The sequence below is a fragment of the Alosa sapidissima genome, chromosome 4 (assembly GCF_018492685.1).
Source record: "Alosa sapidissima isolate fAloSap1 chromosome 4, fAloSap1.pri, whole genome shotgun sequence".
In the NCBI taxonomy this organism is placed as follows: Eukaryota; Metazoa; Chordata; class Actinopteri; order Clupeiformes; family Clupeidae; genus Alosa; species Alosa sapidissima.
Genome location: NC_055960.1, coordinates 1574035 through 1597969, shown reverse-complemented (window position 1 = coordinate 1597969; position 23935 = coordinate 1574035). Strand labels below are relative to the sequence as shown.

At 40.1% G+C, this 23935-nt stretch overlaps 1 protein-coding gene across 3 annotated transcripts in view; it reads right to left on the bottom strand.

Moving 5' to 3' along the window:
* Positions 1-209: 209 nt before the first annotated feature.
* usp48 (ubiquitin specific peptidase 48) overlaps positions 210-23935 on the bottom strand; it is a 228428-nt gene continuing 204702 nt past the window's right edge. For all 3 annotated transcript variants that reach the window (XM_042088884.1, XM_042088885.1, XM_042088886.1), the window contains 4 exons: positions 6857-6982; positions 6076-6124; positions 5958-5984; positions 210-846 (listed from right to left, as the gene is read on the bottom strand). In XM_042088884.1, the coding sequence (XP_041944818.1) occupies positions 824-846; positions 5958-5984; positions 6076-6124; positions 6857-6982 (225 nt within the window). In that variant the 3' untranslated portion in view covers positions 210-823. The remainder of the gene's footprint in view (positions 847-5957; positions 5985-6075; positions 6125-6856; positions 6983-23935) is intronic.

Here is a 23935-nt window from a genome sequence, read left to right as displayed (position 1 = left end):
TCAATCAATTTCTCCCTGAATAAAAACTGGTTGTTGATGATGATGATGATGATGAATGTACCAATTTAAGTTTAATTTCACTGCTGGTTACGTCCCTGGAAGTCATAGGTCAATGAAGCCTTTCTAGACCCACTCTCAATCTTAACTGTGATTTGAGAAGCAGTCTGTCTAGTGAAAACGTACAATGCTCAAAAAACAGGACATTTTTTAGGGAAGAATAATTTTATTGCTTATAAGAAAGATCATAAAGAAAGCTACACACCAACTTCTGCACTCTGTTCAAGATTGCAGGTAAATTGTTTCAAAAACACTTTTAACACCATTCAAGTTCTTACTCATAGTGCATGTAACTCCCACATCCATACACTGGTGAATCTTAGGCATACAAGGAAAGGTCATTTTCATTATTTAAGTTTCTCATGGATGCTTCAACATATCTCACTCATCAAGATGGAGAGAACATATGTGTCACCTTAAGAAGATAATTAGAAGACAACATGTAATTTCCCCACAAAACCCTTTCCTTCAAGTGAAAAGATAGGGATTGCTATTGTCAGATTTCACATATCACTCATGGAGACAATTGCATGTCTTTGCAAAACAACTTTAGTCTTACAAAAGCAAAACAAATTTCTCTGTTCACTCAATGAAAGACACATCTGTAGAACTGGCATTACAGTCAAAGTTCAATGACAATGATGAAAAATAATAAAAAACATAAAATCGAAATTCCCATCTTAGAAATTACCCTATCATCCAATCTTGGAAATATTCTAATTTTTATCAAGACATGAACATGAATCCAGAATCTGATGTTTTTTTTTCAGTGTCCCAGGAGCCCTGTGCCTGAAACAAACAAACAATCAAACAAAAGGGAAAAATAACTAATGTTCAGTAAGTGGAATTACCCAAACGTAGTCCTAATGTAAATCTAAATAGAGATGGTTCGTCCCAAAATGTTGATTCTGTCCTTATCCACTTGGCCTGTATTAAATGTTTTGGAGGAAAGGACATTTACCTAAAAGATACACTCCAGTCATTGATTAAACGCCACTACTACCTTATTTTAGTTGTTGAGTTTTTTCATGAAAACAATCCATTCATGGCCATGAAACAGTTTGTATGCATCTCTACTCCCTCTGCCTTATCTCCAATGTGGGGAGCTAATAGCGTGTCTGAATTGACGTCACAGAAATGAGCGACACTGTGGACTAGGGCTGTCACTTTACGTTCGAAAATCAATTGCACAATCGATTGGACCAAACAACACAAGTTTCGAAAACTAAAATAGGGAATCGATTTTAACCAAATATGTACACTATTAATTTTAAACAAATTAAACAAAAAGGATAGATGTAACAAAATTCACAAACAAAAATATAAGAATATAAAAGAATTGCGAAAGCTAAAAAGAAAATTCCCACCAATTTTACGCACCGGAAACAGCTGTTTCAATCAGCTACTGTGCTGCTCGTGTTTTGCCAAAAAATGGAGGACAACGCGATCAACCTGTGCGACATGAGAGAGACGAGTGATAGGCCCTAATAACTTGAGGAGTTCGATGTGGAAGTACTTCGGATTTTTGGTATATCAAACTATGGAGAAGAACAAAACGGTAGGCTATGCAAACTGTGCAATCGAGTTCTACGTAGGCGAAATTTGTTTGACATTTCTAATCGTAAACACAGACACAGCTACAAAGGTCAAAATCCCTGTGCACAGCTCTTCTTGCTCCAGGTGCTGTGCACCAGTTAAAAATACAAGACAATACACAAGACAATACATACATACATACACAGGAACATACAGAACATGAAAGACACATACAGAACATGAAAGACAATAACATAGACAAGTATTTGCAATTGTAACACAGTAGGCTACATTGAAGAGACTAAACTAAGTTAAGTTATGCAATCAAGCAGTATCTCAAAGCTAAGGTTAGAATACTGTCTGGATGTCGAATTTAGCATGATTAGCCTACTTACAGCTGCTTGTCAATTTCATTGAAGGGCTTATTTTATTGACTCTGACACTGAATGTTTGCAAAATCCCGATGAAAATGGAAAAGTGTTTTCCAAATTTCAAAAGTGCTTGTCCCAAGGACAAGTACGAACCTTTATTTAAACTATGTAGAAAACGTTATGAATTGCATCCACACATCAGCAGCCTTTTAACTGTGTTACAATTGCAAGGGTTCCCTCACGAACGTCTTAAAGTGACAGGCACTCAATTACTCAAAACTACTATACCAAGACGATCTTAATACACCCCCCCCCCCCCTCTTGTCCAAGTCAGCTACCACAACAAATTGAATACAATTCTGTGGGAAACACTGGAACCTGTGGCCTCGGCCTGTAGTCGCGATAGTCTGTCATTTTTAAAAAGTGGGTCCCCAGAAAAAAGGTTTGGGAAACACTCCTGTAATCTACAGAACGATACTAAAGATCACCTCGTTGAAGTCATACAATAGACTAGGCTAAATCAGAGCCTACTTTTTTTTTATCAAGATGGGGCCAGAAATGATGGCCTTTGGTGAACAGTTTAGGCCTACTCAAAATGAGTAAAACCAAAAAATTTTCCCTTTCCACAGTAATTTCATAAATTCCAATCGGAGGAAAGAAAGACACATGCAGTTTTCTTGTTTAATTAATTTGGTAGTCTTAGGCTATAAGCCTAATGCAAAACCATTTTCTGATATTTTGTATAGATAGACACCATTGTGTACAGTATATGCTTCCACACTGAAATCACTTGATGCAGTTAGCCACAGTTCACTACGTTTTATAACCGGGGATGGGTTTAGAACTCATCACTGTAAACTATACCAAAATCTAGGACAAAAAATATCTATAAAAAATATATAATAAAATGTCTTTTCTCCTCACACACATGCAGCTTTTAACCTACAGCTGTTGTGATAAGTAGTGAGTAGCGATGTCAAGTTGATTTGCTGACTTGCACCTCTCAAGTTTGTGTTGCTAACCTACCAAGGCTATGGAACCCATACTGTTGGGTTTAAGTACATTTCCGAAATAAGCTAGACAATCTAATGGCAAACCTTTACATCTTGAGAGTTCCGTCTAGGTAACTATCCCGTTAGCTCACGCGTTATGTCTATCATTAGTGTTTGCAGTGCTTTTGAACATCTATTTTACCTAATGACATAGAAAAACTAGTTCAATGACAGAGTAGCCTAGTCTCATTACTTGAAGGAGAATCACCAGCAAACATTCAGCGATGCCCGAGACAGGAAGTATCAAGTGCTATATGCTATGGAGGCCTACCCAGGTCAATCACAGCCAGTGACGATTTGTCAATCAAGAGAACAGAGAAATGCGTGGAGGCATGGCAGAGGAAAATGGATTTCGAAAAATATATTGAATTTTGGTGAAAACTCAAAAGTTTTCTCCGGTTGTTCTTCACAAACTTTGGATCAGACTTAACCTCACACAAGTTATCAATCAGATTTTGTTAGTTTCAAAAGCATTTCACCATCACATCTAATTGAAATGGGTGGTGAAGCCGCTAAATTAATCCTAATATCTGTATCTAATCAAATCTAATGTTGTTTGACATGAAATTCGCTGTTAGTGCCATGTGTCTGACGTAGCATCGAGCTGCCATGGCAACTCTGACTTCATTGCTGCTTGCCGCTATATTATCCATCTTTCTTCCACCATGGGAGTCTGTATAAGTAAGTATAAGTATATATACTCTTTTGATCCCGTGAGGGAAATTTGGTCTCTGCATTTATTCCAATCCGTGAATTAGTGAAACACACTCAGCACACAGTGAGGTGAAGCACACACTAATCCCGACGCAGTGAGCTGCCTGCATCAACAGATGCGCTCGGGGAGTCAATTTCTATCATATTGGATCTTATTGAAAACATGAAATATAGGGCTGTAACGATACAAACCGAATTGTGAGGTTGGTGTATCACGATTTTTGACCCACGGTTCCAAACAAATCTCTTTTTTTCTTTTTTTTTATGGGGGGGGGGGCTAGACATTTTATTAAATACAATTTTAATAGCCTCCCTTAGAACACCAGAGGATTACAATATATCTATTATTTTATATCCTGATATAAAAATATTTTTCTGAATGACTGATATTTATGACAGCACACTATGCAGATTAGCCTATAGCCTAGGCCTACTATTTTTTATTACTAACTCTACCTCTTTAATTCAGCCTGGACATAAACAAAAGTAGCATAGTTGGCTAGCTTAGCCCATCATAGTCTACTGATTGGACTGTTCAGTTTCCCCATGTGTGTTTAAGTTTCAAGGTAATACTTGTTCTCCTTGGGACAGGCCCTTTTGGGAAACGTTGGTATTGAGATGATCAGTCAACTTCAATGCAAGAGTTTTAAACAAATATGTGCAGCATGCTAATGATGCTAAGCGGATTTAATAGTAATTTAGCTAGTCGTCTTCTATGCGTCCTTGCTTTCACGATTGTGAATGTTTTATTGAAGTTGCGCGTGTTCATTGAGCAGGAGAGGGAGGGAGCGTGAGAGAGAGCGGGGCAAGGAGAGGGATATTACTTCTATACTGTTTGGTAAAGTTGCACACATAGTCTACAATGAAAGCAAGGAGAGGTATGAAATTATTATTTATTTATTGATTTGTTTTTGGACATCGTAGTCTACCGATAAGTAAAGCGGGAGAAGAGGGTTGCTTTTGCGGCCGCATAAGCTGCAAAGCACTGCGTGAAACACTAGAAAGGGTGTGTCGCGATTCTGCCTTTTCACACCGCGACACAGTATCGTGGATATGAATGTCGCGATTTCGGTTACGAAACGTATATCGTTACAGCCCTAATGAAATAGTTATCACAGGTCACACATTTTGTCCTCACAAAATTGGCCAGAGAACCTCACAGAGACCAATCCTCACATGCGCTACTAATTGGATTTATCATTTTCAAAATGGTTTGCACATCACAGCCAAACTAAATTTGTGTTAAAGCCACCAGACAGGAAGTTAGCTCATGCTGATGTGTTGGAATTTAAAACTTAAAGGGAAACTTGGCAGGATTTCCGCCTCTGCTGGAGAAATTGTGCATTATGCTATTTCAAACTGTGGAAAAAGGTAACGATAAAGCACATGGATTTGTTTACAAGCTAGCAAAACGGTTAGCATAAGTTTGGCAGACAATGTGGATGTTACAAGGTAAGAAACACGATTTAAAACAAGTTTCTTGTTTCTCACTTCTCTTTCCGGGACGGTAGTCGCAATGTTGCAAGGTTGGTTTTCCGCCTGGGGACGCGGGAAAAGTCACCATTTTCACCGGAACAGGTCATTTAACCATCCAAATGATTTCTAAACGGGTTTATTACGTTAAAATAGTTGCCAAGTTCCCTGGTAGTGAGATGCCAGGGCCAAGACTTGCCAACTCATGACATCAACCTAATCAATATGGCTACCATATTGGGTTTTACTAAAAAGCTACAAAATCATCCAGGCCACAATTTTTGTCCAATTCTTTTTATACTTGGTCTGAAAATGATCTTCAGACCAAGTATAAAACAAGCCATTAAGTGTATAGCCAAGTCTGATGTAACAACATTCCAATCAATTCCCATCACAACTCTGAGATGCTTGGCCCCCTTATCACCTGTTTGCCGCTTTATCTTTTAGGAGTTTATTTTGCTGTTTATCCATGGTCAGGCAGATTGTGTAAACACCAAAATACACCTCATTGGGGTGACGGTAATGCTCTTTTAGAGTCAACTGTTTGGCCACTTCCCTGGGACAAAACACACTGACATTATCCACTGCTATTGCAAGGAATGAATCTGAACATTATGTTGTAGGGCTTCATACTGCAAAACGTTTTTTCTATTGGTATAAGGGTGAGTGAATAATGACAGAATTTACACTTGGGAAGAACAGACCCATTATTTTCAACTAAAACATGATACAGTTATCAAATGCATAATCTTACCTTTAAATCCCTCCTCAGGCAAACACACTGTAAAGCAACCCATTTGTCAGACTGAGTTACAGGATACAAATCAATGTATAAAACATTTTCAGTAATATCACTGGAATTCTAATCTTACCTTGGTAAACATCATCTATCGCTGAATAATCTGCTAAGGGTTCATCAGCCTGTAAAGAGAGATTTCATTGTAATCAAACAGTTGAAATTAAACCACAAGTAATAAGTAGTGTTACTTCTTCAAACGTCCTCTAATGTAACATACAGACAGCAAATTAAGTTGTTCATTCAGTCATGCATCATATGATAAAACAACTGGTAAAAACAAATGACCAGAACTTCTTGGATTAGCCATGACTAAAGACTGATTTAACACATTTCTATGATATCCAAACAGACCAACTTGATTATCTCAGTTTTATGTACAATAGATGACTGATAAACACGTCAGAAAAAGAACACACATGTACTAATAAGCATGAGCTGAAAACAAATGTGTCAGGTTTGTGCTCACACTTCACATATTGACTTAATTTAGCCACTGAGAATCCTACAATCCAATCATGTCCTATGAAAATATATAGATATATGATTTTAAGCTTTTTTATTTATTCATTTACTATCAAAATGTTCTGTCTTTGCTTTATTCTGTCTATTCATTTAACTTCTACTATCAGTTTTCAATGTCTCTTTTTACTTCTACTTCTCGAGTAATGCTTCTGTGGGGCGCATTCTCCAATTACAGATATGCATACCTATCTTGCACTGCCTCTTAAATTATGATTTAAATAAGTGGGTATAGATGTATAGGCTAAAATCACAAGATCTCTATTTAATTCGCTTCATACTAATTCTAGGGCTTTTGTGAATGTTCTCTGTGATACTTTATCTTAACTGTATACCTTCAGGCAGATGATGCTGTCTGGTATCACCCCTAGGCTACCCAGAGTAGCAGAGTCATCAGTAAGGCTGCGGCCATCTATGGACAGGTTTTGGTCAAATGGAGCAACAGAAAAGGCATGCATGATCTGAAAAAGAGGAAATGGAGGTGTCAGACTGCAAGAAAGGCAAAGAATAACAATCTTACAGAGCAATTCCATGTTGTAGTGGGTGTGGAGCCTTCACCATGCCCGCCCGTTCTTAAAGCTTCTCACTATTTTTTCCCTTTCTGTGTAACAGACTAATGAAAGTATTTTTACTATTAGTCTTCCAGAGTAGACATGCTCCTTTTAGAATTTATTTCTTTGTCAACGTCTATACCTCAACCTTGCTATTTCTCTATTTAAAACCTGTTGTCTAAGATTTCCTGAATCTCTCTTCCTTTGCCTCCTCCTCACGTTTCCAGTGTGTCTGATTGAGGAAATGTCATTGGCTGCTGTTGTTTGACTGGGGCAGGCCTACATCCAATATAGCACACGTTACTTCCTGTTTTAGGGGAGAGCTGAATGTTTGGTGGATTCCTGGTGAAAGGTTCTCCCTCCGTGTTTGCTAAATTAGATGCGCAAAAGTGTGGGGTAGGCTCACTCAATTAAAAACGCTACCCATGGATTTACGAGTGGTAACTTCCAGTGCTGGCAACTTCCCTGTCTGGATACCTTGTGAATTATCCTCTGGCTGCTCAGGCATTCAACTGGCTATCAGGTGACTCGTTCACTCTGCACTCACTGTCGTTTTGTGCCTGCACGTTCGTGTACTATCCTTGTGCGGCTGTGGGACCTAACAAACATAGGTTACTTACAGTAGCGTAATTTGGGAATCCGACGCTAAATCGCTAAATAGGCCCTTCCTCTGCTGAACCCTCACATTTTGTCTGTGCTCTCCTCCACTCGTGACACTAGCATCGTTTGGGATTCCGACGCTATTGCTCGCTAAATAGTCCCTCCCTTTGCCGAACCCTAACATTTTGTCTGCTGTCCTTCACTTGTGACACTAGCGTTGTTTGGGATTCCGACGCTATTGCTCGTGTGTCTACCGCTTCTACTACTCGCACTCGTTTTTTCTCCTACTGAAACAAAGTATCTCTGTCCCTCTCTCTGCCATTGTAAAACCACATGTGCGCACTTGTACACTGCACCCATAACTCAATGGTCCATTGCTGCTATGTATGACTGGATTATCTTTATTTATTTTGGATGTCCATTGTCAATTGACTCTTGAACATTGTTTGCAATTGTTGTGGATGGACTGTTTGGACTTTGGTAAGAGTGGGGTGTTTGTGTGTTTGTATATGATGATTGGGGAAGTTTACTTAAAAGGAAAGATGTTGGAGTACTAAAAATTCTTGTGAACAGATGTTTTTCAGAGTTGTTTTTTTCTTTTCCTTTTCTTCTTTTTTTTTCTCGATATATGCCAAACTGCTGAACTGCACTTATATTACAAGTATATTTATATAGCACATTAGTAGTAAATCATTTTAAGTTTACTTTTAAGTGATAACAGTTGGGGCAAAAGCTGCTTCCCCATGTTTTAGGGCTGTCACTTTTTATTTGACATTCAACAATTTGTTTGAATGGAATTACTGACATAAACTAACTTTTTGATGATATGTGACCCTGCAAGCCGAAACCAGTCGCTTTGGTAAAATTCACAAAATTAAGTTATTGTACTCACACAAACAGCCATAAACTAAGCTTTCCAGCGGTAAATCGAGGGTATTGCAAAAAGTATCACTAAAATAACCGCATCCAAAATTGCCATGGTTCTCCTGTCACGATACGCCAGAAGAGGAGAAAATCACCTTTTTAAGTAAATTGTCACGTGCGATAGTGTGAGGGCACAGCTATGATTAGCCTTACGGTAGCGTGACTTTAAAGCGGATGACTGACTATGCAGTTTCAACCGTGCTGCATAGTCCGAGTCTTTTTCTGCCCCCTAGTTAATACCTGGGACGTTCATAAGGTGTCACTATAGAATATAATTAATGTATTTCGGGGGAATAAGGGGAGAGGAAGTTCTGTGTTGTGTATAGCCAGAGAATGTCTAATAGGAAGCCTAGCCTACTTTTAAAATGCGCTAGCCTACTTCAATGGAAAACTTCTCCTGGTCCCTAAAATGACGCCAGGATATGTAGTTGGAGTTGTAGCTCTGTAATTGGAAGTACACTTGAACCCCTAGAGTTAGTTGTTGAGAGAAGGATGTTGCAAAAGCTCCTTAACATTATGGACAACATCTCACATCCACTGAATGAACTACTGGTCAAACAACAGAGTGTTTTCAGCTGGAGGTTGCTCCAACTGCGCTGTAGCAAGGAGCGTTATAGAAAATCATTCCTGCCCACTGCCATAACTATTTACAACAACTCCCCTTTGTGCCGTGAGAGAAAATCTTATGCCGAGAGTCAATGCAGTTTACAACCTCTTTAACAGAGACTATATCCAATTGTATTTATTTTTTAACTTGTATGTATGTTTATGTGTGATCAGAGGTGGAAAAAGTACGAAAATATTGTACTCAAGTAAAAGTACCAATACCTTGATGAAATATTACTCAAGTACAAGTTAAAATACCGATCTGAAAATGTACTTAAGTAAAAGTAAAAAGTAGTTCATTTAAAATGTACTTTAAGTAAAAGTTACTTAGTTACTTTTTTTATAGGGGGGGGGGGGGCGGGGGGTACCAGAACAACCAGTTTTACCAGAGACTTTCTAATGAGGAGATACAGCACTCAAAAAATCCTCCATAGTAATGCATGGGGTTAGTCAGTTGTATACAAAATATCACAACCCTTCCGCAGCAAAACGTTGACATGTGAATACATTGAGCCAATCATGTGGTGTGTTGTAAAATACATTGAGTGCCATCGTGCCAATCATCTGTTGTGATCTCGCTGCTGGAGCAAGATTGGTGTCGTGAAGCCTTACGCACACGCATTTCTGCCGAAATAGATGCACGATAAGTGCCCAAAAAGTTTTGCAATATGGCCGCCGAGTGGAGTGGAGGTACTTGCCTGAAAAGGACTTTGGTCCTAGCTCGAGTTGCTGCAGCCAGCAGCTAAGGCAGCCATGTTCATGCTCCTAGTGTGTAGCGCTGTAGCTGCAGCAACTCGAGCTAGGTAAAACCGATTGTTTCAGTTTTGTTCATACCGACAGTACTCGGTGACGTTGAGAAATGGAGATCTATGTGAAAAATCACCGGAGTTCTCCTTTAAGTTTGAGCAGTAGTTGATTTTCAAAGTTAGTTGCACTCATCCTTGCGTCGCTTTGCAATGAACAGTAATCCAGCACAACTGAAAAGCCCCTCACAGGCAGCTGAGGCAGGCAGGCTAATGTTGAGTTGCAGAGAGTTTTTTTATATTTGGAAATGAGCAGAAGGTTCAGCAGATTAAAGGGGCGTCGAACTAGGGGGGAGAGTGGGAAGTATAGGGCCCCAATGGAGGAGAGGGCCCTTGAAAAGTGGAATACAGGGGGCACAACATTTTCACCAGGCATTAATAACTCAGGTAATCCACACATAAAAAATCCAAACAACTCCATAAGTAGTCATGTGTAATGAAGTGGAATAACACAGGGAAAAAGTATTGAACAAGCTAAGAAAAAGCACTAAGGCAAGGAAAGGGAAGGAACGAGCTGGAATCTGTAAGTAGTTAGAGTAGTTATCCTTTCTATCTGTGCAAATTAATATAAGCTTGGTTAGTAGCCTACATATTGATGGGCTATAAAAAGGTTTTTCATTACCAAGGTGTCACACAAGAAACATTTCATGATGGATAAAAGCAAAAAGCTCTCCCAAGACCTTTGCAACCTTATTGTTGCAAAACATATCAATGAAACTGGTTACAGATGCATTTCAAAACTTCAGAATCTTCAGTAAGCAGCATGGGAGCCATTATCTGCAAGTGGAAGAAACATCACTGCATCATCAACCGGCCACGCAATATTTCTGACCAGGGAGTCAGAAGGATAGTCAATTCCAAGAGCCAAGGACCACTCGGAGAAAGCTCCAGAAAGACTTGAAGGCAGCCAATTCAATTAAATTCAATTAAACAGTTCTGGAAGTAACTAAATATCAGGATTCACAAGAGGGACCCCTGGAATCTGTTTAGAACAATGGACCAAAATCACACCTGATACTGTGACTAATACCTTTTGTCATACAGGAAATGTCTTGAAGCTGTCTAAAGGCTTTTCCACAAAGTATTGAAGAAATTTCAGTAGGCACGTTCAATACTTTTTTCCTGTGTCATTCCACTTTAATACACATAACTCTTATGTTTTGGATTTTTTATATGTGTGTTAATATAATGTGTGGTGAAAATTTCGAATAGACTCACTGGAAGTTTAAGTTAATTACTGAAAATATATATGACTATATGTCCACCATATATTTATTTTACCTGAATATTTTAACTTCAAAATTAAATGTCAAAATGAATGTCAGACGAAATTTAAAGTTTGACTGACTGGATTCTGTATACAAAACAGTGAAAACTGTCTAAGGTCACTCTCACTCTCCCTTGCCAAAGAGCTAAATGGTTTAGTCCGCCTTCACGATTCATAAGGTAGTCTATCTTTTGTTTATTTAGTTGAGCATCGCTAGTAGTGGACCGCTAATTGTTGTGCTGCTGGTGCAATGTCTTTCTCCAAGAAAGCCAAGTCAGGTTATTAAAAAGAGAGACATCAAAACGAGGGGAAACAACTGCTAATAAACTTCTTTCCAAAGAAAGGTGAGCACAAACGTCAAAACACGAAATCCCATGGTGTTTGCTTGAATATCTCCGCTCTCATTAGTGCTAAAACGAACTGAGACAACCCATTGAAATAGCGGAAAATACACTTTCATAGGTTAGGCTACACATGTAATCTGATGCATTTTGTGATCCAGCTCCATCTCCCATCACTTTCAGAAAGACTGCATGGCGCCAGCTTGATTCATGTCCTGCTGTAGGCTACATGCTGATCATTATCACTAGGCTAGTGGTTTAGGGCGGGATTACTTTTCTCTCCCTTTCTGTTTTCGTTAGTCTTAACTTTTTTTGTTTACTCAAGTAACGGATGGGATTTTTGATGTAGCGAAGTACAATACTTCGCTCAAAATGTAATCAAGTAAAATTTAAAATACCGATTTTATAAACTACTTAAAAAATACAAAATACACAGAAAAACTACTCAATACAGTAACGTGAGTAAATGTATTTCGTTACTTTCCACCTCTGTGTGTGATATATGTTTATATTATTTATTGCTGCAAGAAACTCTGCTTCCCAGCTGAAATCGCAGCCACCAACATGCGACCAGACCTTGTTCTGTGGTCAGCCTCACTCAAGCTTGTATACAGTGGGTCCCAGTTAAAAATTGACACTTCATTCACGATCAAGGTGATTCACGAAGCTGGGTGAAATGTAAGTACAACTGCAGCCGCTTGGGGGCAGCATAGTCCGCTGTGGCGTTCCCCGGTCGAACCAGACGGCGCATTCGACAGCAAGGGCTGTGATTGGCCGAGTTTTCAGTGTGTTTCTCTGTGTTTTTAGCAGCCCCTGCAACATGCTAGTCCACTGTAGCCTACGCTTTGTACATAATGTTAAACATAGTTTTGGATTCAGTGGCAAGATTTCTTGATTGTACAGTGCCTGTCTCTCAGTAAGTTTAAAATGAGAGCTTCGTCAGCTGGCAGTAGGCTACTTTGTCGGTAGTCGTGAGAATTTCGCTTGCTAACGGAACATAAATATGCTGCCCAGAAACCTTGTGAATAGTTCTGATTTTTTTACTATACTTGAAAATATAGTTATAGGTTGAAATATAGACTTTGCCTACAGCATCTCCTTAACAGTAATGTTAACAAAATGACAGCATTCATATGACAAAGGAAAAACGAATTTGGTCACTCAAGACTGTGCCACAGCAACCAGTGTAGGCTACAGTCCTACCTAATAGGCCTACTCGAAGCAGATAGCGTTGTCTGACGGTAGAGTGGGTTAATGCACGTATTTCCAGAACAGGTCTGTAACTTTCAGGCAGTTCTGAGTTCGAATCTAGGCAGGAGCAGAGCCATATAAAGGCCTAGGCCTATTGTTATCATTTTTTGCAAGGTGTTGCTCCTGGCAATACTTGTTTATAAGACGTTTGGTGATTAATTGATAGCTGTTTTTAGGACACGTTAAACGTTCTTTATAATGAGCGAATAAAACGACTGTTACGCGCTGTTACAACTGTAGGCTACAATGATTGCAATACAAAAATATGCCTGTGTTAGTTTAGTTAGTTTTGTAAAGTTTTGCACTTTTGCCTCATGTGTTTTCAGGTTTGAGGGCTTTTTTGGAAAGATTGACCTTGGTTAGACTCGGCATATGTTATTTCTCCGTAGGCTATGGAAAATAAAGTAAATTTTCGACACACGTCTGTTATTAGTTCAATAACAAGTGTTGCTTGTTAAAACATGTGACTAGTGAAACTCAAATGATTTTAGAAATATTTAGCCAAAACCAAAAAGTGTTAGAGAGAAGGAGAGACGCCGGTGCAGCTCAGATGTCTTCTTAATTTTCTTTATTCTTTAGTAAAAGGTGCAGAACATTATTAAACTTTGACTAACGTTTCGATGTTCGTTAGTCAAAAACATCGACACATCGAAACGTTAGTCAAAGTTTAATAATGTTCTGCACCTTTTACTAAAGAATAAAGAAAATTAAGAAGACATCTGAGCTGCACCGGCGTCTCTCCTCTCTAAAACAGGGGTGTCAAACATACGGCCCGCGGGCCATGTACGGCCATATGCAGGCGATGATTTTGAACCGCCCGCACGTCAGTCCCTCAACAACGAGAGAAAACTTCCCTTGTGTGTGTGTAATGTGTATCACACCAAATTGGCTCACCATCCCTTCCCAACTATGCATAGTATCCCATTAGCTGCATGCCATCAGGCTATTTACAATTTTCTATCGCGTAAAGTTAGTGAACGTTATCAAAATTAACGCGAACACATTTTGTTTGAGCAGGAGACAGAATACGCACGCAGGCACAACTAGGCTACTTGTTGTTTTCTTTTACTCGGCTATCTATATATGGTTATCAGCACACAATGTTGGGCTAATTCACTAGTTATGGATATCACAAGTTTAAACAACGAAAACAGAAAGGATGGAGGCAGCAAAGCTAGAGGAGTTATTCCAGATGGGCAAGAACAAGGTAGGCAATTGGTGTGCTTGTCAGAACGTTAGATTACAGCTGTTTAAAGCCAGACGTCACGGTACGCTAGAACAAAACTAAAGGTAACTTTAGCTATAGGGCTGTATCAATTTGTCCAAATGAATAGGTCATCGTAGACGTTGTTGTTGTATTATTGCATGTGGATATTGTTATGCTATGTAGGCTACTTTTTTTGCAATGCACGGACCTAAAACCGGGAAACGGACAAATATTGTACACGCGTAAATTTGTTTTTGCGGGGGTGGGGGTGGGTGGGTGTACGTACCATAGCGCTCTCTCTCTCTCTCTCTCTCTCTCTCTCTCACACTGTGTTATGGACATTGTTATGCACATTATTGACTGCAGTTTATTCTCATCAATGTCAGTCCATGAATGCATATTGATCAGTTGTTAACTAATACTGTAGGCCTAGAAGTTGCATTTGAAAATGTTACTGTTGTAGGCTTTTTGTTTTTTATTTCAGCCACACTGTTTTAAAGTGGTTAGGACCATTATTTCACACCAATTTTGAATAAGCCATAGCCTACTGCAATACCGATTTCATGGTTGCACCATGCACATGTTCGCCGATTATGTGGCCCTCAGTAACCTATAAATTCAATGATGTGGCCCTCTATGAAAATGAGTTTGACACCCCTACTCTAAAATATCTGTCCTGGCCTGGTTGCATCGGATTGTGGCCAAATGACAGAAGCGCGGAGAACCCTCCTTTGTCTACCAAAAAATGTTACTTTGTGCCCCGCGCTCCCCCACTGCTTGTGAAAGAATGGGGTGGGGGAGGGGGGCTTAACGTGAAAAAGCTTAATGTTCCAAAACGGCAACAAGTCATAATGGTAGGCTACAGGAAGTGGGGGGAGGGTATGGGATGACCAGAGCCGTCTTCGCTGTGCTATTCAGAAAGCATCTTCTATTGTCTTTCCAGGCGCACACAGCTCATTATAGCCTATCGAGTGCCTTAACAGGTAGGCTCTGCTCTTGGGTTTGGCCTCACAGTGAACTCAACCCTCTTGTTGCTTGCAGTTTGTTAAATAAAGCGATGCAGATTACATTATTTATTTCTGATTAATTGCGTCTTTTGATGTCTTTTGCAACATCTGCTTGTTAGGCTGGGCTACTGTCAATGTCCTGTACAGGTAAATGTTCAACAATTGCTGGTGTAGGCCTACAGGCTATAATCAATTAGGGACTGTTCAGGGGCTACCGGAGGAGTTTTATAATAATAATAATAATAATAATAATAATAATAAGCTTTATTTGTATAGCACCTTTCATACACAGAATGCAGCTCAAAGTGCTTTACATTTGAAGCATGTAACACAATAGTCAGTCAGTCATTATCAATCACTTTTCTTCATTGCTGGGGCTGTTTATGATCCACTCAGCAACATATCAAAAATATAGAAAATGACGTCATAAGACTGGCAGCCTTAACCCTCTTACCCCCCACAAGCACGCCATATGGCAACTGTGGCAAGGAAAAACTCCCATATTCCAGGAAGAAACCTTGAGCAGAACCTGACTTAATAGGGGGAGCCCACCTGCTCCTGGCTGGCTGCGCCCTCCAATAGTAGCAGATGTAGAATAATCTGAAAAAGTAGTCTACAGGATAAGATGAGTTAACTAAAAGCTTTCCTGTACAGGTATGTTTTCAGATCTTTTTTAAAAATATTTACTGAACTCGCCTGCTTGATGTACAGAGGCAGGGTGTTCCATAGTTTGGGGGCATAATGGATAAAAGCAGCTTCTCCACTTTGTTTGTGGAGCACTTTGGGTATGATTAAAAGATTAGAATTGGATGATCTAAGTTTCCTTTGTGGTTGATAAGATATTAAAAGCTCAGAGATATATGAAGGGAGCGTTAGTCAAAAAGACCCTCCCTCGCCAGGAAGAAATTTTTCTATGACCCTCCAAGGTGATTGAGAAAAAAAACGCATGACCCTCCCCAGTCCCAACAATTTAGGCTATTGATGCCTTCTGTAGGCTACTGGGTCAATTTGGGAGCTTGCATGCTACGACTCCTTCCTTGAAATGCCTTGAAAAGGCTGTCGTTTGCATAATTTCACAATAATCACCGGGACCGAAACAAACCTGTTAACTTCTTCCGGGTTTATCGTGTATTTTAACTTTTTCCTCGCTGTCTTAGGAGGAGCTGCAGGGCCGTCGCAAGGGGGTGCGAGGCCCTGTGAGAACTTGACAGATGCATGAACTTACGTGCATGAAATCATGCGATAGCTTACTTTACACATAGCCAAGGCTACCGTCGGTGCATTTTAATAGTAGCCTAGTCTAATAAGCTACACCAGCTTGTCTGTAAGAGGGGAAATTGTATAGCCTATAACATTAGCTTAGAGTCACATATTTGGCCATATGGTGTTTATCATAGGCTACATCACGAAACCAAATAGTGTAACAAAGGCGAACACTTTAACAGGGGAAATTAATTGGGCATGAATCATTGTGCTGAACGGTATTTGTCAATGAGCAGAAACACACACGACATTCAAACTGTTGATAAGATGTGCACTATGGAAACTGGTCTGTAGGCTAACATTGGACAAATAAATGACACAGACTCGCAATATCTTGATTTGCCGCAAACTCAGCAATGAAATCATAGGCCAGTTTGCAGGTAGCATAACGTCTTTTTCAATTAATAGAAGGAAGAGCCCAGTCTCTCCTGTGACATTGAGGTGCGCAAATAGTTTTTAATAGCCTGTTCAACTTCGAAAAGCTTTGTTCACCCGATGCCAGTCACTGATCGCAATTTCAAATTTCGGGAAGCTTCGTTCAATCTTTTTAAGTTTTAAGTGCAGTAGGCCCCTATCTGCCCCCTTTGGTATTATATCTAGAGCCTATTATAAGGTCCAGTGCGTTATGTCCTGGGATTCGGACGTGCTCAAAAAGAAAAGAAAAAAAACACTTTTTTTATAGACAGTTATGAGGAGCAATATGAGTCGTGTCATTCAGACTCAACCCTCTTGTTGCTTTGATATCTTTTTCGCTGTCGTTTGAACGTCGGCAAGCAGGCGTGTTGCGGTTGCAATTTAAGTGAAATTTCTACAGTAGGCCTACAACATGCAACATGCTTGTTAGGCTGGGCTACTGTCAATGTACTTGTACAGGTAAATGTTCAACAATTGCTGGTGTACAGGCTATAATCAATTAGCTAAATCATTTGTCTAGCTGTTTTAAAAAAAAATCGTGCTACATTCAAACGCAAAAGGTGCTTTGATATCTTTTTCGTTTGAACGTCGGCAAGCAGGCATACTGCGGTTGCAATGAATGAGGATAATTGGTTTTATCTGCGGATTTATTTTTTGCATTATTTTGAATATGACTCGCTCCAGTCTCAACAGCACGTATACTTTTTCCACACACATATAAGTTCTAACACACATATCCCCTCTCGCTTTCTCTCTCTCCATCCCTGCGCACGATGCTTTCTTAAAGGAGCTGCACCATCTTACAACAATTGCATCTACATTTTCATATTAGAATGTTTTGTCAAGTGTAAGCTTAAACTACCGTGATCAATTTAAGTTCCCTTGCCCCCGCTGAAAGTCTCATGCGCTTATCGTTACACTATCAAATCTATAAGTAACCGTGACAAATAGGGTATAACATATATAAACTCATGCTATTGTATTATCATATATGTTTGGTAATGGCTCAGCTTTCTCTGATTGTTCTACTGACTTGGAAACTGCATCATGGAAGCAGTAAGTCAAGTCGCATCAAAAATAGTAGTGGCAGAACTCCAAAGTGACACCTTGTGGTTGTTTGTGTCAACTGCAGTTTGTGCCATTTCTGCTGAGAAAATGGGGTGCGTGATTCCTGAAGGAACCCGTCCAAACTTAACTGGGACCCACTGTACATCATCGAGCTCACCGTGGCCTGGGAGAGTGCAGTGGAGGAGCCTTATGAACGGAAAAGGCTGATGTACGCTGAACTTGCAGCCGATGCGCAACAACAAGGCTGGAATGTGAAGGTGTGCCCAGTGGAAGTAAGCTGCAGAGGGTTAGTAGCCACCTCAACATCCAGGCTACTCCGGGAGATGGGAGTGCGAGGGAAGGCCTACCAGCAGGCAGTCAAAGACCTCTCCGTGGCTGCTGAAAAGTGAAGCCATTGGCTGTGGATGAAGAGATAAGACTCCGCCTGGGCCTTCAAGTGAGTTGATGGCATCTAGGGAGTGAACCTGGGACGCTGGGATTCACTGCTGAACCCTCTGGAGGTGTTGTGGGCCTATCAGCGAAACACCCAAGGAGGGCGCCCACTTGACAACCCAAAGGGTGCCATCACTCAATTGACCATCCCACGGAGTCTCATCGGTGCCTCAAATATGCATTCATTAAGGTATATCAACATAAAGTCCTATACAACAGATTTTTAAGCTAATCAGTGTCTGTATTTTCAGTAGTAATCCATGACTATGAATGTATGAAAATAAAGTGACACAGAGGTCAAATCCCCTAGTTATTTTTCTAACATGGGAAAGACAGAAAATGTGTTAAATTCTCCTAATCGCAGTTAAGTGTTTTGACCTTTGCAAGTCAGCGAAGGGATATTAAAAAGTAGCTACTCTGTTGAAAATGCTCATATTTACAGTTAAAACAATAATTAAAAGGTTCCAATCAACTGGAAATGTTAAAACCGACTTGGACAAAGACCCATGTTTATCTTGTCCCCAAGCAGGAAAAAGTATAATTTTGAGGTCACCAAGTCACCCAAATAATCTTCAAAAGTGACTTATGTGCTAATAGAGTATTTAGAGAGCATGCCAGGTCAAAAGCCTTTCCTGTTATTTTCAGGTGCAGCAGCTGGTAGAGTTGTCCTGACCCTTAACATAAAAAAAAACTAAGGAGGTGGTCAGACTTCAGGAAGCACAAAGCTGACCCTGCTCCTCTCCACATGGAGCCTGCAAGTTCTAAATATATCCTCTTTAGCTCAGTTAAAATCAGCTGGTGCTGCAGATATAATAATAAATAAATACATAATGTGCCATTGTAAATTAAACACACATATTTCATACATATATTGGCATAGGCCAATATTTTACAGCATTGTACAATATAGTCAATGAAATACCAACATGCTGCATTAAATGGATCCATAATCCAGTCATACTGAGCACTGCTGTTTGGGAAATATTTTTTAAATAAACTTTGCAGGGATGTGATGTACAGTGGGCATCGCTTTCAAATGGCCACTTCAGTCGCGCATTACGAGGCGTGAAGCTGCGTGAAGCTTTAGTACCACTTTCAGCCACTGTGCGTCCCTCTGCCACTGTACATCGCTCTGCCTGCCGCCCCTTCTGAAAAAGCTTGATTTACCTCAATTTAGGCTACTTGGGTATTAGCTTAACCCTTAGAACTCGATTGACGCAAAGTGCGTCAAAAAACACACCCTTACTTCTCTGTTACATTGCTCCGCGACTGTTCATCGCAGCGAGATGAAACCTTTATTGCATGACAGAGAAGAAGTGGGGCTTTCCAAAGAGACTACGCACTTGTCTGTACGATCAAGTATGACAATTTAAAAAAATCATGAAATTAAATCAAATTGCATCATATTTACAGTCTATACTTCTCTGCGTTCACTCGCGCATCCATTACTTTCGTTTGAATTACTCGCGAACCCGTGATCGCATAGATATGGCAAGCATATCAGATGAAAGAGGGGACAGAGGGCTATCCATTGGTACCATGGATATCGATCCTTCTGGCTTATAAAAACAGACGAAGTGACTGCAAAATATTAACGTCATGTACACAAACCAACGCTGCACACCCATTACTCTCGTTTGAATTACTCGCGGACCTGTGATCGGATATATATGCCATGCATGTCAGATGAAAGAGGAGACATAGAGCTATCATTTGATACCAAGTACATCCTTCTGGGTTATAAAACAGACGAAGTGACATCAAAATAATAACTTCATATAGCTGGACTTTTTTGTCTGTTTTTGTGGCAAAGCATGTTTATAATCCAACGCTATTGTATGTTTCTCTATGGCAAAGCATGTTCATAATCCGGTTTTGAGATCCTAGCAAATTCCTGCATGGCATCCAATTCAAGGCTCACCATTGCATCCCAATTTGTTCAACAAAGAAACACCTTTTTTGCCTTTACTTTGTTCATGGCAATGCAGTAAAAAGTTGAGAATCATTATGAGTGCATACACCACACATGCTAACACGCAAACTTGGGTCAAATCAGGTCAGATCAGTTCGTGTCACAGATATGGAGCGCAGAAAGGTCATTTTTCATCACTAAATAAAAAAATGGCATTTATTTCCGTAAATCACACACATATTTCTGTAAATTGCTCAGCCCCAGAGTATCCCACCAACATGGTAATTATATTGCCCGATTCAGGACAGTCTGCCCTACACACACATGAAATGCATGTAGAGCTATGAGCTTGCTGTGGTGAGATACATATCGAAATATAATAATTTTTATAATACACTTTTTATATTTTAATTCTTTAAAAATCTAAATAAAATCAATGCTAGTACTAATACATGAAATAATGGTAGATCTGGATAGCCTAAAAAAACAATATATAATATGTGTGTGTGGCACTTACAATGACCAGAATAAATCCTTATGAATAAAGGTTGTGAAAATGCCCTAAAAACAGCTTAGGGTTCTAAGGGTTAAGGCTTGACTACACGGTGGTAACAAAAATCGAAATTTGCTGTCTACATTATTGTCAGTGTTGGGGTAACGCAACTACGCAAATCAAAACAATGGTGTGATAATTGAGCCAGTAGAGAAATAACTGTTCAGAATTAATCTGTAGCCTTGGGTAGGCTTCTGCAACGTTTTTAACAGGCTACGCTATAGAGGCTTAGACAACTGACCCACGTTTTGGTTTCGTAAATTAATTTGCCCTACTTCTTGACTGCAGTGTAGTCAATTGACTGCTTGACATGTCATTTTTATTTTTCTGTACAATAAACAAATACATCTGCTTTATGCCGCAGAATTACATTCATATTTGGAACTTACATAGTCCAATGCATCATTACACTACGTTAGTGTTTCCCAAAACCATAGTAGCAACGAACGTTCGCAACCACTATCGTAAAGTAGTTACAACTACACCTCTCGACCTGTGGTAGAATGCTAGTAGAAGCATAGTTCCAGGGATCTTCATGTCAAAGACGTCACTGACGCCAGTTATTTGTTTGCAAATGAATAATTATAAATATATTTAGGTTTCTAATTGATATTTACACGTCTAACCACCATACATCCATATTTTAAAATGCCCAAGGCAGAAAATACATAAATTAAAAGTCAATTTCCAGCCATGTGCACGTAAGTAAAAGTCACACACCTGCAGATAATATAATAAGGTGGTGCGCACTTTTTGACGAGTCAACTGAGATTATGTAGCCTTTGATTTTCATGGAGGGGGGGGGGGGGGGGGGGGGGGGGGGGTCCTTGTTAGTTTACGCAAACCAAGTCAAGAAGGCTGATTCTGATTTTGATAATATGATCTGCACAAAAGATAAACTTAGGTAAACAACGATGTCAATATTTTTGTCAAAATCTTAACCCAGATTCGAACTCTTGGACAGGGGACTGGTAACTGCTGTGCAACGGCGGCTGTCATCTGCCGGCCTTAACGCAATGCGCCACAGAAGTATGTGCAGGTGCCCGTTCACGTGCTACTAAACGTCATTAACCACCTTAGTCCAGACTACTGAAGTTTGGAAACTATCATGGTCCAAACTTACAGTACTATGTAAGTACGACAGTTTTGGGAAACGGTCGTAACTTACATGTTGGTTAGTTGAACGATGCATCCTGTTAGTAAAAAGCTAACCTCCGTAGTTGTACGGGAAACGCACCCCAGATCAGCTTGTAGGCCATTAGCAATCTGTTTATTTTATTTTATGAAGCCTACACAGTAGATCACATGCCACATTCTCACTTTCAATAGACAGATGCAATAGCCATTGGTCAAGTATTGAGTATAAAGCAATTAAGATACCCTATACAAAAAGTACTTCATACTATCATAAAAATTCGTTAAAACGAATAGCATTTTGGAACTTGACAAAACACTGGATTAAATATCGTAGGCACAGGAGAAAACTTGTACATCCATTGGTCCGGGGGGAGATCACATGCCAGTTGCCTCTCCCTTCAGTGCTATGACTCGTTCGGCTGTGAGCTTGTTTCACCAAAAAAAACTCTGACCCACGTTTTGGTTTCGTAATTTGCCCTACTTATTTACTGCAATGTAGTCAATTGGCTGCTTGACAGGTTATTTTTATTTTTCTGTACAATAAACAAATACATCTGCTTTATGCCGCAGAATTACGCACTTGGCCAGCCTATAGAACGGGCACATTTTGGAGAGAATAGAGAATGTACGCACGCAAGAATCTGTAGGCTATTTGTGGCTGGTTACCAGCAAACAATGTTTAATGCATTAACTCAAGACGTCATGCCACACTATCCACAGCTGTGGTAGCGGGGGGTAGGACGATTACTGTTAGCGCAGGATTTATATACAATTCTTCAACAGAAGGCCTTCTTCGAATGCAGGCTTGCCCAAAAAAAAGGCCTGTGGTTTTGCGCAGCCTACAGTAAGTAGGTCTTAGTGAGTTAGCAGTCCTCTAGACTTCTTTTAAGCTGTCTCAGAGGTGGAAAGTTGCGTTCGTTGGGGGCAGGACCGGATTAACAATTCATAGACCCTTGGGAACAAATGTCTGATGCCCGCCCGGGGGTCGCTATAATGCGTGTGAAATAGCACCATTGAGGGTACGTTCAGACTTAGCGTCTTTTTCTGGCACAAGAAGTTGTGCAGACCGCTTTTTCAGTTTGGAAAAAAAAGCTGCCATCGAATTGTTCCAAAAAGCAGCCGGAAGCGTCTTTTTCCGATAGACAAAGTGACTAACGTTACGTGTGGGTACAAAATGTCGCGGGAGAGAAAACTCGCGCTGGCTATTGCTTTTGGTATGTTATGGTAAAGTTGTGAAGTCATGTCAAACAATTCCCTATGCTCAGACACTAAAAGCAGCTCACTGCGCCGGGATTAGTGTGTGCTTCACCTCACTGTGTGTTCAATGTGTGCTGTTTGTGTTTCACTAATTCACTGATTGGGTTAAATGCAGAGACCAAATTTCCCTCACGGGATCAAAAAAGTATATATACTTATACTTAGTCTGAACGTACCCTAAGTAGCCTATGCGAAATAGCCTTAAAATCGTTCCGGTGTTGTGTGCCTTCTGGTTTCTCCACCTACTGGTTTCCTTGCGCGTGCATGTGCTGCAGCAGTTGTCAGACATTCACAAACAAGTTGTTTTAGGCGGTTTGAAGTCGCTTTTCATACGCCATGAGCGCTCGGCTACATTACAGCCACTCGGACAAAAGACAAAAAAATATATGTTTTGAAAGCTAGCATTAAACTGGATTTGATCCCGCAAAAGCAAAACACACGTGACTCTCCATCCTGATTCCCTACTCTTTGAGCCAACTAATATGTTACGCGAATCAATTAACTATTGTAGGCTACCATTAATTAATAACGTAGGCAACACCCAGGTAACATGTTGTCCAGGCTATCTGAAACAAGGGGTTGCCTCTCATTTACAACAACTGGTTACCTTGGGCTACAGTCGTCAGTGCACTGTGCACAGTAGGCCTATGCTACTCAACAACAACAATCATAAAGCACCTGTGCGCGCGCGCTCTCTCTCTCCCCTGCGCATTAAGCTGTCTGCGTGTTGTAGGCTAGATTTGCGTGAGTTCTTTCTATCTGCTTTACTTTTGTGAGTTGCAACCACCTAGGCTATGTTATAGACGTTCTATGAGGTATCA